Consider the following 17,403-nt stretch of genomic DNA (forward strand, 5'->3'; position numbering starts at 1 on the left):
GCGCTGTGAAGAAAAATTAGCATCAGTAACTCATTTAGAGTGTGCAGAGATTTGCCTTAAGGTTGATATAGTTTGATATAGATGATCCTTCCCTGCTATATACCCTCCAGGTATGGGGAGTGACAAGTCCAATCATGTCTTTATCCAGCCTGCTGATGGTCGTGCATCTGGAGGGCACCCCATGGGACTATCCAGGGGAAATCATGGTAGATAACTATGTTGTCCTGCTGATCCAGAATGTGTGAACTCTGATACAAACTGGCCTAATCTAAATCTATCACAACTGAATCTGCACATTGGGAAAGTCTTTAAGATTTCTAAATGTTTTGATATAATTCGCAGCTTAAAAAGAAGGGGGGGAATGTACTTACGGATGTATATTTTATTTTAAAATATCTTTACAACTGCAAAGGTGACATATATTTAGAAATACATATTTCATGAAAAAAACATTTGAAAATATTATTAAATATTTATGAATGCATTTTATGTATCCTTATTTCTCTTTGAGCTGCAAAAATCTTTCACCTTTATATATGTATACAGTGTATGTAAATATATAGAGAGTGCACAGTTTGTTTTTTCATGCACATTAATGTGCAAACAAGATAAAATTGAATTATGAATAAACACACGTGAAAACAAGTTAGGTTGGAAACAAACTGACCAATCTATTTCAACCATAATGCAAGTTCTCCTGTGAATTTTCATCAGCATTACATTAACCTGATTATTTGCAGAAGTGAAAGAAGTATTGGAAACACACATAGAGCCTTTATAGCACCCAATTAAATATAGCACAGTTGGTTCTCAAAAAGAGCCAGCTCTTTCATTCAGCTACGAATCACATGTTAAGTAATCAACAAATGATCAATTCAGTCTGGGGAAAAACTTCAGAGAAAGCATCATAAATTGCTATGAATACATGCTAATGACTCCCATAAAATGTAACCATGAATATATCAGACTAATTCATGGAGAGCAGAAATATAAACGGCTCTTACTCATGACTGTTAAATGGAATTTCCTTCATCAGTGTCAGCATAATGATTCTAGCAGATTCTACAAAAAAATTAGAGAAATGTCATTTCTTTGTGCCCTGCTTAAGAAAGTTTCTAAAGCAGGGGTCCCCAGCCCCTTGGTTGTAGACTGGTACCAGTGCCTGGTCTGTTAGGAACCAGGCCATGCAATTATGCGGGCGAGTGAGCGAAGCTTCATCTGCTCATGAACAGGATCTAGGTTGCACATGAAACATCCCCCCTCCCCCAATCCATGGAAAAATTGTTTTCCACAAGACCGGTGCCAGAATGATCGGGGACCACTGTTGCTCTAAAGGCATCTAGATAGCTAAAGAATTAACATACAAAATTATAAAAGTGGTTAATCCTAACAGTAGGATGGCTTTAACCTTCAATTCAGCCTTGAATCCTAGCAACTGCCGTGCAGTTTGAGTGGATGTGTGAGAATGAGTGACTCCCCAGTAACCCAACTGGCTTTGTGTCCTAGGCAGAAATAGAAGTCATAGTCCCCTGGTGTTTAGCCTGGTACCACCAACAATCATCAAACTGGCTGTTAATAAGACCATTAGTCCATAAATAATATTTACTTTACAAAATGGTGAATACCCAATTAGTCAGCAATAATTCATCACTTTTCCAGGTATTCACACAATCAATCAATCAATCAATCAATCAATAAATAAATAAATAAATAAATAAATACTTCAAAATATAAAATGTAAATGCAACTTATTCAGAAATACAGATTTACATGCATGATGAATATTTGCATAATACACACACACACACACACACACACACACACACACACACACATATATATCAGAAACAGGTTTTCCTATGACTCTAATTTGTATAATTCTTGCTACCTTTTCACCTTTCTGCAAATGCAGGGGAGATGAGAAGAAGTAGGCACACGGAATTAAGCACATTTCAGCCTCTGTTATTCATACTCAGAAAGGGTGATTTATTTTGACGATCATTAACTTAGACAAGGGTCTCCAAATTCGGCAACTTTAAGACTTGTGGACTTCAAATCCTAGAATTCCTTAGCCAGCATGGCTGGCTGAGGTATTCTGGGAGTTGAAGTGCACAAGTCTTAAAGTTGTCAGGTTTGGAGACCCCTGAACTAAGCAGCAGAAACATGTAATGTATCTAGTGGTAACAGAACTAGCTACAAGTTTCTGACAGACCATGTTCTCTTTCCCACTTTAAATCAAATATCTGTGCAGCACAGGACTAGCACTCTCTTCAAATACAGATAAAATTGTACACATAGGGAGGTTGTACAACACCAACAGGCACTTGCGGTAGTCAAGAATTACAGGGGCAGACACCTTTGTGAAAGCCTAGTGTCCAATTTCTCCTTCACCCTGAAACTAAATGGCAGAGCAGTTCATGATAACCAGGGAAAAGAGGTTTCAGCCAATTAAGAGAGGTGTAGATCCTAAGCACTTTGTTGGTGGACAGTGTCATAGCCATGACAAAACTTGTGTTGAAAAGAAAGCAAATACTACTTTAAAACTAAAACCAAAAAGGATGGCTTTAAATTGGCTGGGGATGAGACCAAAGGAACAGGGCTGAAGAAAAGCATTTTATTGAGGCACTTTTGTGCTGCAAGTAGGAGACGGTGAGGAACAACTCACAATCCTTTCTGAGACAAAATATGGATTCCAACAAGCAATTGTGAAGAGCAGATTAAAAGGGAGGGATTGAAGCCTGAGACTGACAAAAAAAAAGTGGTTGGAGAGCATCTTTAAATCTCCAGGGTCAGATTAATTGCGTCCTAGGATAATGAAGGACTGTGCTATTCACTTGGTCAAACTTTTCTTTGATGTCTTTGAGAAGGTCTAGAAAACAGGTGATGACAGGATGCAAACATTGCCTCCCATATCTTCAAAAAGGGGGAAAGGAAGCTCTAGAGCAGCCTTGCTCAACTGGGGTTCCAAGAGATTGTGATTGGAAACAAAAATCATTTTTTTAAAAAAATTCCCAGGCCACACAATGCTACCATTCAAACTTTGGAAAATTTTCACATGCCATGATTCAGTTGCCAGCATGCCACTTTGTAAAACATGGTATCAACGCTGCTAACATCGGATGTTCTTGCTTTGACATCAGATGGAAATGCAGCCATTTTCTCTATTGCTTTTAGAATTAGTTGCTGCTGGGAGGGGGAATAGGGATGAGAGTCCAGCTAAGTCGTAACAATAATAACTTAGTTGTGGGAACCCAAGGACATTGGGCCCAGAGCTGATAGTGTTTTGGCAGGCTGGAGAGCAAGCCTGAGCTTCAAGCTAATTGGAGAATGTGATTTATGACTGTTTATTAGAGGAGGGAATTGCACTTTGTTACTTTGTATCCAGGGGAGGGGAATTTAGTTTCTGGTTTCAACTATGTAGTGCCGATACTCTGTTTCTCGAATAAAAGATTCTTTAAGGTAAACAATGCCTCAAAGTTCTTTTGAAGAGTTTCATCTCTCGGAACCATGACACATGGATTGTGTCATTAGGAGTGAACTGTACTGTGAAGTTTTTGAATTTTTGCTATGTTTGTGGAGGGGTTCCTCCAGGGCAAAGAGGTTGACAAAGGCTTCTTTAGATGGTTGCAGTCTTTCATTGATCTGTAGAGTAGATCAATGAAGAGTTTGTTCTCAAAACATCTTGAGAACAATGCAGTGAATCAGCATTTACTGTTTCTGTGACAGCCAAGTTCTCTTAGCATGTACTGTGTGACTTTGAAGACTCGAACAGCTTACCCAGCAATTGCTGTTGGCTGTTCTTTCCTCCTCTTTTCTGAACATGAAGCAACAAGGGGAGAGAGATTAGGTGTGTCATAGCTAGGCCCCCAAATATTTTACAATCACCAGATGGCAGCAAAGGAATACAGGCATACCTCATTTTATAATGCTTCACTTTATTGCGCTTCACAGATACTGTGGGCTTCTTACAAGACCCTCTACCAATAAAAAGATTATACTTTGGTGAGGCTCAGAGGGTGATTAGCATTTTTAGCAATAAAGTGTTTTTTAATTAAGGCATGTACATTGATTTTTTAAGCATAGTGATATTGCTCATTTAATAGTCCATGTGCAAATATAATTTTTATGTGCATTGGGAAGCAAAAAATTTTTTTGGTGTGACTTGCTTTATTGCAACATCTGCTTTGTTGTGTCTCAAACCAACCCGCAATATCTTTGAGGTATTGCTGTATGAAGAAAAGTCTATTTCTTTGCTTCCATCTGATGGTCATCAGGAATTCTGCACCCCAGTTGAAGGCTTGTCTTAGAGTATTTTATTTATGGGGGTTTGATAACACCGCTGTGATACTTGAAAGATACTTCAGATAATATCATCTTCAAAAGATAGCCAAAAAAACATAATTCTACAGTGCAGGGGACAAAAGAATGAATTTAAATTACAGGAAGGCAGACTTCAGTTGAATATTAGAAATATTCTGATACTACAGAAGTTCACATTTTGATTTTTAAGGACACAATTTTGTTTGTTTGTTTTAGATCTTATTTGCCCTCTGGCCTGTTCTTTATTTCTGAGCTCCATAGCACTGTAGGATTGCAATAATAGTGTCCAGGAGACTCACATCATCACTAAATCAGTGACTGCATACTGAAAATTTCAAAAGATCTCCAACCTTACACGTACTGTATACATAAATGGGGGAGGGGGGAGGCACCCAGTGCTAATGAAATAATCGTCTGCAATGCCTGGAAAGGTTGCCATCTCTGACTTTACTTAAAGCTTTCTGATCCATTTTGGCACCATACTTTGCCTTCCTGCAGGTATTCATTACAAGCACACATCCACAGCCCGAGGTCTGTTTTGCTTTGCTTTGCTTTACTTTGTAACAAGCTCATACATTGCACATCTGAGACATTGAACATCTGAGACAGTATTTCTTAATATTTCTTAAGATTTTGCTTTTCCATTTCCCACTTTTAAAAATTATGGAGGACCCCAAAGAGTTTTTGTTTGTTATAGTTTATATGTTATCAATATTCACCATATTAAAAATTAAAATTGATACATGCATAGGATATCTATTTATTGAATTATGTAAAAATAACAATATTAAACATATTTATTTATTTATTTCATTTGGAAAATTTATATTGCCGTCTACTTGCTCACAGCAACTTAAGGCGTCTTACAGGAAATAAAAACACAATATAAAAGAAAAATAATAAAAAATAAAAATAAAAAATAATAATAAAATAATCACACACACACCATCCCAGGGACAACACACACTCAAATCAGCCATTTAATGGGCTCCATCCCGCTCTGGGTTTCCCAGTTAATATTACATATTAACATAAATACTTTTAATTAAAAAAGACTATATTTTTAACAAAGAAATTATAATGAGAATGTTTGTATACATGTTCAATCTCTGGCAAACCATTTTGATTTCATGAATCCCTGGGAGGGTCTTGGGGAGCCCTTTAAAAGGCACTGATTTAGGAGATACCCCAAATCAAGTTTTTTCAGCCTGTGAACTGCATGTACCACCATTTTTTAAATTACTCTTAGAGGTCCACAAGTCATAAAAGGGCCAAGTTTGAAGACTCCTGCTTAGCCCATTCCCCCCCCCCATTCACTTGTGTGTCATGGATGTTCACAGGGACAAGGGAGAGACATTTAAATACCAATCTCAATGTTTTGACAAAATATATATCTGCAGCATTTGCATGATAAAATGGCCCTTTCAATGTTTTACAGTTTTCAATGTTACCTATGATGCTTTACCATGATAAAAAGAGTGAGAAATACAACAACAGACACTAGTTGGCACTTACCTATAAGATATTCAAGCCAGAATTGGTCCTTCTCTGGATTGTATGCACGATTGAATGTAATCTGTAAATGGTAAGACTGTCCTCGGCGCACAATCAGTTTGAAGTTGTCATATTTGTCTGTGTGATGCTCCTTCTTATTAATTTCATATTCACCGCTGAATACCTGGACTGCTTGAACTTCCAGAATATCTTCAAGTAAAGAAAACATCACGTCTTAAAGCTAGACAGCCATTTCCCCACATTTAATTCCATTTGCTTAATGTATTTCACAGAAAATTCACTCTTATGCCAGTCAGCAATTTCTCTGCATTTGAACAGAACATTGGATTGTGAGGTAAAGACTTTTTCTCAAATATCTGAGGGAAACTAAGAGTAACTACCTTGTGAGGAAAGGTTGACATACTTTAAAATCTATGCTTTTATCATTTTAGATAAGAGAAACAGGATCTTCCCTGTTATTTCCTAAAACTACCCTTTGTTTTAAGGTACAAAAAAAATCCCACCCTTGCATCTGGCTGACTTGTTAAAGAATAAACAAGCCAATCTAGCTCCCAATTTTGTGATAACTTCCTACATTTTAAATAGTCGGAGCCAAGGGACATGCCAGATTTTATAAAGCTGATGTTAAAACTTCATTAAAAACCTCTAACAGTTAACTGTTATGATTATAATTTTTTTCTCTTTCATTGATTGAAGTAATCAAATCAAATGTCAGGAAATCAGTGTTATATTTAGCTTTGAATTTGTCAGTTTTGGACTTTCTATTTTTATTTTAACTTATTTATTTTTCATATTCAACTAATATATTATGCGCGCTACATTGTGAAGATCTATGTCATAAACAATCAAAACTAAATTGAGCTGAGCTTAGCCGAGCTTAGTAGTCACTCCCGTTTACTATATGACAAAGTGAGCATCTCAAATAATATACAGTATTTGATTGAAATACCAGTATAAATTAAGAATTCCAGCAGTGCTCAGTTTCTTACAATCTATAATATGTTTCTATGTATTTGAAAAAGAGGTTACTTTTCCACTGTATTTAATATTTAAAAACATCATTCAATAATCATATTTATTATGACTGTTTAAGTTGTTTGGATGCTGTGTCAGGCCCTGTGACTTGGAAGAGTGAACATTACTTTTCTTCTTGGTATCCTTTTAAGGAGACGGCCAGCATTCACACATGACATACATTAACCTCTATTGGGATATTCATTTTTATTTGGCTGAAAATATGAACCTGGCTTGAAATGGATATTTTATTTATTAACATGGCTCTAGACCGCACATGCTTCAAAATGTTCTCTGTTTTAATGAGTGTTCATATAGGCTTTTAATTTAATGTTAACAAGCTTCCAAAATTCTGTTTTGAACAAAAGCCACTCAGTTTCATAGGCTTTTTATTTAGACATAGAGTTGACAAATGTTCTTCCCAGTGACTGCCCTGTGATTTTGGAAGAAATCATGAGACCTGAAGTTTTATTTTGAAGAATGAATGATGTAGCAAATTTCTAAACCTCATGACACAGGGTGGGAGCCAGCAAAAATATGGAACCAATTTCTGCAACTTTGGCCAGCGAATACATGTGAAATTGTACACACATGTTTTTATGAAGTCCTTGGTGCTCTTACGTTATCTAGTCAAGTAATGAAATGTCTGCAAGACAACAACCAAGCTCAGAGAGCACCAAGGACTCCACAGTTCAACCCTGAGCTACATATATTCTCTTCTGTTGGACACAAATTTTGCCAGACCTGTTTTCCACAGCAACAAGTACAAACAAAATACATCTGGGACTGGGGAATGTAACGAGGGTTCTTAAAAACTACAGGAGCTGCTGGTATATGTAAAGCACATGCAGCAATTATACTGTTGCAGTCCTTATTAGCAGCTCTTCTCAGCTTTTCCCATTCCCAACTACAGAACACCTCACTTTTGACCTTAAAGGAAGCCTCATCAATGATGCAGACCCTTTGAAGAGAGATAATGCAGCCTGGAGGCAATCCTACCACTTCCAAATTAAATTTTAATTCAACAGCTGAGCGCCCTTATTGTAATGCTGAAGCAGAGTCCTGTGGTTACTCTAAGAAAATATGCCGCTCTTTATGCCATTGGCCATTGCAAAACACTTTAATAAGGCTCATCTTTAGACAGACTAAAGAATGTCATGGCAGTAGGATTAATCACCTAGTATCATTCTAATAAAGCCACGTTCCAAGCTGGTTGGGGTTTTATAACACATATTCCCAGTAGATATTTCCACCCTGCCAAAATGTAATTTAAGCTGTGTTCTGCTGCCTCAAGTAGTATATGAATCAAATCTCAAGAGAGAAGAGCCTTTCATTTCCCTGAAGCATAGTAATCCTCGATTATGCCAAAATCTCTCCAATTTAAAACCTCGGTTGCTAATACCAAGGCTACACTCCGACTTATCCTTGAAAATACATAGCAGTGCTATAGGGCAAGGAATACCAGGTACAGCCCTAGGATCTTATGTCTAGAAAACCCCCTCCTACCCCACCCCCACCCAGCATCCCAAGTCTCTCTCACAGGATGCTTCTCAAGCTGCATAAATCTAGAAGAACACTAGGTGGCAGCAGACAAAGTTTTCTGTATCTCTTTGCTGTCATCTGGTCCTCTAGTCTAGAAGATTTTTGCAGTTCACTTATGAGATATAGTGAGGAGAGGGTGAAGGGAGTCTCTGTGTATGTGTAAAAATGCAAAATGCTGTAGATATGAACCCACAGTGGCATTCTAGAGAAACGGATCTGGCTGGAAAATAAGAAAGCAAAGATTAGGAAGACATGGGAAATTTTCTCAAAAGAGAGAAGTAAGAAATGATGTGCTTCAGGGACATATCTTGGGATCATGCTTAAAAGTTGCTTGTAAATATTCTTGACTTAGTCATAAGCGGTGAGCCAGCCATATTTGTGGAGGATAGTGCACTGCTGATGCAGTAAAAAACCAAATGCGGCTAACAGCGCTCCTGAAGAATCTATTGTAACTGGGTGATTGGTCAACCAAATTGCAAATGAAATTTAATAGAAGAAAATGTAAAGCTGTTGAAACCCCCCCTCCCCCTTCCCAAGCTCTGATGGTTTATATGCTCTTTATACAGTAACTAATATCCCAAAGATTTGGGGGATCATAAAGGAGATTTCAGTGACAATTCAGGGTGCAGCCAGTTCCATCCTAAGGAATCACGGGGAAAGGGAATGGAAATAAAGCTGACAACACTGTAATGAATTTAATCATCTCTATTGTGTATCTGCATCTGTAATGTCCTTATATAAATCTATTGAGCAATTGTATGTCATTATTATTGGAAGAAGGATATAAAGCAGCTGGAAAAAGTACAGAGGAGGGCAACCAAAGTTATCAGGAAGTTAAAGTTCCTTTACCATGAGGAAATGTTAGAATGTTTGGGACTCTTAGGTGGGGAAAATGGTGGTAGACCCATGACTGAGGTGCATAAACTTATTTGTGACAGGGACAAAGTGAACTTCTCTGTCCTCAAAATGCAAGGATCAGCAGCCATCCAATAAAGTTGATGAGAAAGAGATCTATAGCACAAATAAGAAAATGCAGTAGCAACTTCTGTGATACATTATCAACAGAGGTAATGCTGGCTGCTAATTTGGATTATTTTAAAAGGTGGAGTTGGATAGATTATGGATAATTCTATACAGGACTACTAATCTTGGACATTCAATATTGTCTTAGGGTTATGAGCAATGCACCTCCCAAATTCAGTTTCAGGAGAACATTGAACAGGAAAATGTTTCTATCATCTACTTATGAGCACTATGGAGGTATCTGAAGTTCTGGGCTGTTGCAGAAGCAACATTACTTTACGTAGAAGTACCACCTACTTGGTTTTGTAATCTTAGAGCTAGTATCATTTTTATTACTGCTGGATGAAGATGGGTATTGGCCTGATCTAGCAAATTATTTTTATTCTCTTATAGGAGCCTTGGTGGCGCAGCGGGCTAATGCCTCCTTAAGTAACACCAGCTGCCTGCAATTAGTGCAGGTTCGCATCCCACCAGGCTCAAGGTTGACTCAGCCTTCCATCCTTCCGAGGTAGGTAAAATGAGGACCCAGATTGTTGGGGGCAATAAGCTGACTTTGTAATAATGCCGCTTGGGGTGTGTGTGAAAGCCCTAATAAGCAGGCATATACATAGAATGAAGGCTATTGCTAAGCACATTGGTTTGTGCTTAAATTGTAAGCCGCCCTGAGTCTTCGGAGAAGGGCGGGATATAAATGGGATTAAAATTAAAAAAATTAAAAATTAAAAATTATATTTGTCTTTTCTTATCTGAAACAGAAGTGGTGCTCCAAGGCTTACAATTTTCTTAATACTTCTGCTGATATTGCAAGTATTACAAATACTTCTGCTTATTTTCATGTCACACTCAGCACCATAGCATCCGAGAACTTTCATCACATAACCTCAAAATGTAATGATTAATCTGCCTTCCACTGTACATGAGTTTCACAATAATGCAGGGAAAGTGCTGAGGGCTTTTTCCCCCCAACAAACAATATTTTAGGAACTAATTAGCCAAGTGACCCTGGTTGCTCTGAGCATGGATCCATTAGTTGCCACAAGAAACCCTGCTGACCTAGAGAGCTGCAGGAAAAATAATTTTTGCCTTCTGCTATGATCTGTCCAAGGAGAACGTTCACTCTAATCTATGAGCACTATCCAATTACAGAAAAAAGTAAGCAATGATATTTTAGAATACAAAATATTTCTCCTTTCTATTAAATTTGAAAATGTCATGTTATCAAGACATTTGTCCTATGGTCAAGAGGTAAGAATTCTTGAAACAAGGATTATTGATGGAAATTCAATGGTAAAAAAAGTAAGGTTCTACATTTAGGCAGGAAAATTCAAATGCACAGGTATAGTATAGGTGGTACCTTGCTCCATAGTAGTAACTGTGAGAGGGATCTCGGAGTCCTAGTAGACAATCACCTCAATATGAGCCAGCAGTGTGCTGCAGCTGCCAAAAAAGCCAACACAATGCTAGGGTGCATTAACAGAGGGATAGAATCAAGATCAAGTGAAGTACTAATACCACTTTACAATGCTTTGGTAAGGCCACATCTGGAATACTGCATCCAGTTTTGGTAACCACGATGTAAAAAAGATGTCAAGACTCTAGAAAGGGTACAGAGAAGAGCAACAAAGATGATTAGGGGGCTGGAGGCTAAAACATATAGGGAACGGTTGCTGGAATTGGGTATGTGTAGTTTAACGAAGAGAAGAGTGAGGGGTGACATGATAGCAGTGTTCCAATATCTCAGGGGCTACCACAAAGAAGAGGGAGTCAAGCTATTCTCCAAAGCACCTGAAAGCAGGACAAGAAGCAACGGATGGAAACTAGTCAAGGAGAGAAGCAACCTAGAACTAAGGAGAAACTTCCTGACAGTTAGAACAATTAACCAGTGGAACAACCTGCCTCCAGAGGTGGTGAATGCTCCAACACTGGAGGTTTTTAAGAAGAGACTGGACAGCCATTTGCCTGAAATGGTATAAGGTTTCCTGCCTGAGCAGGGGGTTGGACTAGATGACCTCCAAGGTCCCTTCCAACTTCTTCTTCTTCTTCTTCTTCTTCTTCTTCTTCTTCTTCTTCTTCTTCTTCTTCTTCTTCTTCTTCTTCTTCTTCTTCTTCTTCTTCTTATTATTATTATTATTATTATTATTATTATTATTATTATTATTATTATTATTATTATTATTATTATATCCCCTTCATACATTCTAGCAGAAGCATGAGGACTGAACTAGATCCAAAGAACTGAACTACACATAAAAACTTCCTGCCCCTCGTGCCTCAATCTTCCGTGTCTTTCTACTTCAGGAATCCAGGCAACAAATTAGTAGAGGCCTACAAGGGTCTACATTAACCTCCTGCTTCTCTTTGTACCCTTATTGATTAGCAGGCTCTATAAGAAGGCTGAAACAGCATTGAGCTCAACATGATGATTTCTATCTGTGGGATTAAATACCATATGCCCAGAGTTCTTTATCCTATTGACCAGAGGTTTTTAAACTTTGCAGGGCACAGAAATAGTCCAGGAACTCTTGGTCAAGAACTCTACTGACAGAATATTGGCTGAATTCCAACTGTTGTTATAGAGATTAAAAGTCTTACAGAATCCTAGGGTTCAGTGGAATACAGTTTGAAAAAACAGACTATAGACAATTACAACAATTGCTGATGTCTTAAACTGCTTACTTTTCAGTCATTCTTGATCCATTAAAAAAACACAAAGATTTTCTGATTGGTTGTAGAGGCCTTTGAAGGAACAAAGGGGAATAAATGTTATAATAAAAATACAATCCACATTATAGGGATTAAAAGTCATATTTTTATGGAGGAGGCGGGAAATGGGAAATATTATTCAACACTGAATGCTGAATTCAGTGGTAGCAATTCCTAAACATCTAAATTTGCCCAGAAGAACACCAGCAAAAGTTCTAGAAAAGCATGTAATCTGTTTTCACTGGTGCCTAACAATGTGTCAATAGCTCTAAGAAAAAACTCATGCACTGTGTCCCTAGGAGTCCATGAACCACCTGACCTTGACATGTTAACCGGTTCCTTGGACAAAATAACCTGGAGGTCACCGAGCAGATCAAGAATGCATTCAGCACAGCTTTCCCTATGGACCAACTCCCTGTGAGAGGCCCCATCTCCATGGCAGCAGATTCTCCTTAATATTTACACCCCCACTGCTTCTTCAGACCAGGACCATCTGCTCACTTCACTCTCTTGTACATATGGCAGCAGCCAATTTACAACCACCCTGACAAGACTGTTGTTAATTTATGTGAGGAACTCCTCCTGGGATTTCTACCAGTGTGATAGCCATGCTTGAAATCATCTCTGAATGTGTATGTGTGTCCGCCAGTGCATACGGGCATGCACACAGTGGACAAAACCGCAGTGAAAATTCACAAAGCGCACTTAGGAAAGTTTGAAGGTATTAAACATAGAAGAAATTAATGATGAGAGATACTGATCAGAGTCAGTGTTTCTGTCTCTTAAGCCAAATGAAAACAGATAGAATGGGCCATTTTGGTGGGTCATCAATTCTATTTGGAGGTGGGGGCTCTTTTTCTGTTCTTCAACCCTTTGTTGAAATAGCAAATGGACATCTCATTTTGAAGGCTTCTTCTTCCAAGACATCTAAACTGAAAAATCATTTTAGGCAATTTTAGCAAGTTTAAAGAAATAATAGGCTATTTGCAGTATGTTGGCATCAATTAAAAATTACTCCAAATTCAAATACTCTAAAGCTCTGTTTTTCTCTCAGATAGACCCCCCCACCCCACAAAAAAGCAGAAACCATTCCTCTAAAAACACTGCAATCACGCTTTGATGCTATTTTTAAAAGAATTATTGTTAATTAAATGCAAATTTATTGAATAGCAAGTTTATTTACTGTATAACCTTAGCTTTGGATACTGTATGGAAAAGCCAAAGTTCGGATATAACCTTGTCTATTATTATGTACCATTGTTTAACTTTAGGTAGATTATCTTCAATCCCAAGTTCTTTAAAAGGAGCATAAATATGAATGGTTTTCACTAGCGATCATAATCATGAATCTATCAAGGACTTTCAAGGTAAAGATATAGAGACCTAAACAACTAAAATTATGTTGGAACCTTCTAGGGATGCAGAATAACAAGAGTCATGAGATGATGTGAGAGATATTCTAATGAAATAACTAAGAGCCAGCTACCAAAAAGAAAAAGAGAAAAAAAACCAGTGTTTCTGAGGTGCTCTAAATGAAAAGTTTTGTTAATGTGATTCTTAAGTATCTCCAAGCAGCTGACTCAAATCTGTCACTACCATTTATATTATTGCCTGAAGTACTTTCCTGGTAGGAAAATATCCTCAGTCTTTGGATTGACCCCAGTCATTGAGACTGGTTCATTAACCTCCCCTAGATAAAAGGGCCATAAGGATTTTCAAGACTGGGCTTAACTTTTATCTTTCCAATCTCCTGGCTTTGCTGCATTTTCAAGTGCTCCTTAGCTTTGTTCCTGACCTGGATCACTTAGCTCCAATTCTTAAGTCCAATTCCTTCCAACTGGTACCTATCATTCCATTTTATTGCCAGTGGACAAAGTCATATTGCTACATGTCTCCAAATAGCCTGCTGCTAGGTCTATTGCCATGTTAATTTTCCATTTCATCTGCTACTCCAGGCAGTTGGGAGAGAGGATAGATAGATGATTGGTCTCAGACTGGTATTACCTATATAGTATAATCAGTTCATCTTGTAACCTTTATCCCTCCATTTTCTGTCTTTACCTCTTCTCTATGTTTTACCTCGCTCCTACAGATCCTGATTACTCACAAGTTTTCACAAGAATTTCTGTGAGTGTTTGTGTTTTTGTATGTATATATGCATGCCGGTAGGCTCCATACCATACATTTTGCAAAGTGCATTTTAGTAAGCCTATGTATGTGCAGTTGCAGAAAGTTTTAAATATGTAAATAGCAGGAAGATGCCATAAAACACAATCTAGCTCAATCATATTTCCAGCTTTCTCATTCGATGACAGTTAAACTCACTATGTTACTCTTGAAAAAGGCTGTTCTAGCCTTAGTTACCTTACCTTATCATATCAGAATTAGTGCAATTGAGTCCATATATGGTTACGTTTGAAAAGCACTAAAACCCCACACTTATCCTGGAATGCTGTGGCCCATTTGCTAGTATGAGTTATAGATAGAGGCAAATGATTCCATAACAAAGCAGATGCACTAGCTTCTATTTTATTTCTGATATTAAAGTGCTGGTGATGAGCTTCAATGTTCTGAATAGTTTGTGGTCAGAATATTTAAAAGACTGTTTTTTTCTATCTGAACCTGGTGCATCTACTGTACTGTCCCATTCCAACAATCTCAAGAACCATTCAGACCCCAAAAAAGAGATCTTTTTGTTTTGCTTTTTTAATAGCAGCTCAGGAACTATTTTTTCAAAGGTAATCTTATATTACATCCTTACTAACAAATTCTTGCTAGTCATATCAATGGCTACATTTTGTATTTTAAATATTTGTATTGCTGCTATGTTTTTCTGCTGTCTATGGTGTCTAGATTTCTATGTTTTAGAGCCTGACAATGAGCCCTCTGGTGGGAACAAGGATAGGGGTTCAGTATCCAGCCTTGTTCTTCTTGATTCTTCTGAATCAGCTTCAGGATGAGGGGGTGGATGGCATTGTATTGCACTGGTTCTTCTCCTTCCTCCAGGGTCATCTCCAGTTGGTGTTGATTAGCAGAAGGGGAGAGACATCCAGCCCACAGCCTTTGCTTTGTGGAGTGCCCCAGTTCTCTCCTATTTAATATCTCTGCTGGGTGAAATGTCATCAATAGGCTGATGATACCCAGCTTCATATCTCCATCCTAGGCCACCAGAGTACTGCTGTGGTTGTCCTGTCCCAATGCCTAGAGGCTGTAGGGGCCTGGATGAGGCACAATGCGTGTCAACTCAACCCAAACAAAAATGAATAGCTTTGGGCATTTGGGCCTTCCAATGATAAGGTTCTTCCATCTTTGGTGGAATGGGGTGGCACTGTCCAAGATAGACCCAGTGTACAATTTGAGAATCCTCCTGGACTCATAGGTCCTGTTGGAAGACCAGGTGGCAACCATGACTAGGAGGACCTTTGCACACCTTCTGGTTATACACCATTTGCACCCATCCCTGGAGAGGGAGTCTTTGATCACAATCACTCATGTCCTTGTGATTTCTCATCTGGATAACTACAACACACTCTGCATGGAGTTTTTTTTTATTATTTTAATCCCATTTACATCCCGCCCTTCTCCGATGACTCAGGGCGGCTTACAATTTAAGCACAAACCAATGTGCTTAGCAATAGCCTTCATTCTATGTATATGCCTGCTTATTAGGGCTTTCGCCCCCCCCCCAAGCGGCATTATTACAAAGTCAGCTTATTGCCCCCAACAATCTGGGTCCTCATTTTACCTACCTCGGAAGGATGGAAGGCTGAGTCAACCTTGAGCCTGGTGGGATGCGAACCTGCACTAATTGCAGGCAGCTGGTGTTACTTAAGGAGGCATTAGCCCACTGCTCCACCAAGCCTCCTTGGTTTAAGGAGTTGCCCTTAAAAAATATTTGAAAGCTTCAGCTAGTACAAAATATGGTTGCACAAACTGTAAATGGTGTCAGACATCCAACACATGTACATTGAAAGTGCTCAACACCACTACTGTGTGAGCTGCATTGGTTGCTAGTGTGTTTCCAGTGTAATTCAAGGTGCTTGTTATTACCTTTAAAGCTCTTCATGGGTTGCCGGAGAGACCTTTTTCTCTTAGCTGTTTCTACATGTTCAATTCAGTCAGCAGGTTAGGCATGTTACAGGTCCTGTCAGCCAAGCATGTCAGCTGGCAGGGACTAGGAACTGTGCCTTCTATGCCGTAGGCATGCCTTTGAAATATTCTCCCTTCAGAGATTATTCAGAGATGACTTCAATCCTGCTGGCCTTTCATTTGGCTATGAAGACCTGGTTATTGCCCAGGTCTGGGGCCTCAAGTGTTTGAAGGGCCTTGTTTCTTCACTACATTAACTTCTATAGAAATTAAATAAATAAAGAAGAATATACAGATAGAGATGTGTGGAGGGTTGTTTAGTGATTTTTTCCTTTCTCTAGATTAACGCAACACAACACAACGTAACGTAACATAATGTAACAGAACATAAGGTAACATAACATAACATAAACCTAATATAATATAAATTCTTCCTTTTGAAAAGAAAATTTGCTTAACACATTTTTGCCCTAATAATAAAGTCATGATCTTAATGGTATATCTGGATAATAAGAATAGCAAATGCTCTTGTATGTCTCTTTTGTAGTATACAACTTAAGAAAAAAATGATCAGAGCCTTTCAAATGGAAACAGTTTTTCTTTGATTTCTCTTTCATTGCTCTTCAACATTGAGAAGAAAACTGAAGAGCATGGTGAAAGGAATAATGGGCCCTTCCACACCATCTGACTTTCCATTTCCCATAGAAATCCTTTAAAGCCAAACTCTGGCCACGTCTACTCCCGCTAACCTCAAAATGCAGGAAACAAGACTACATGGGCAAGAAAGGTGTTAGAAGCTGGAGCAGGTGACAAGTCACCAGAAGGTAAGAAGGATCACCCTGAAGCACTGCAGCGTTTCAAGGAAGACTAATTTTGCTATGATTTTTCAAATAGTGCAACAAAGCCAACAATAAATAAACTCAGTTCCAGAATGCAGACAAGATCAGGCATGAAGATTATTTGAAACTGCCAAAAAGACCCCCTTATGGAAGTGCCTAATAGAGGGGTATATGAGTAGCAAGCACGCAGGATTAATTACAGTACTGCAAGGGAATATCCTATGTATTTCCTACCTAGCCTATTACAAAATTCTACAATTTGCTAAGCTGCGTAACAGAGTGAGCGCCTGTTACTCATCCCAGCTTCTGCCAACCTAGCAGTTCGAAAGCACGTAAAAATGCAAGTAGAAAAATAGGG

General features: G+C 38.4%; 1 protein-coding gene across 3 annotated transcripts in view; it reads right to left on the reverse strand.

The window, feature by feature from the left end:
* The window catches only part of F13A1 (coagulation factor XIII A chain), a 564,207-nt gene that overhangs the window by 545,725 nt on the left and 1,079 nt on the right, over positions 1–17,403 (reverse strand). For all 3 annotated transcript variants that reach the window (XR_014492156.1, XM_083359938.1, XM_083359937.1), the window contains exon 3: positions 5,836–6,024. Coding sequence is in view for 2 of the 3 variants with exons in the window: in XM_083359938.1 (XP_083216064.1) it covers positions 5,836–6,024 (189 nt within the window). In the remaining variant the exon portion in view is untranslated. The remainder of the gene's footprint in view (positions 1–5,835; positions 6,025–17,403) is intronic.

This window comes from Vipera ursinii, assembly GCF_947247035.1.
Source record: "Vipera ursinii genome assembly, chromosome: 3".
NCBI classification, from domain to species: domain Eukaryota; kingdom Metazoa; phylum Chordata; class Lepidosauria; order Squamata; family Viperidae; genus Vipera; species Vipera ursinii.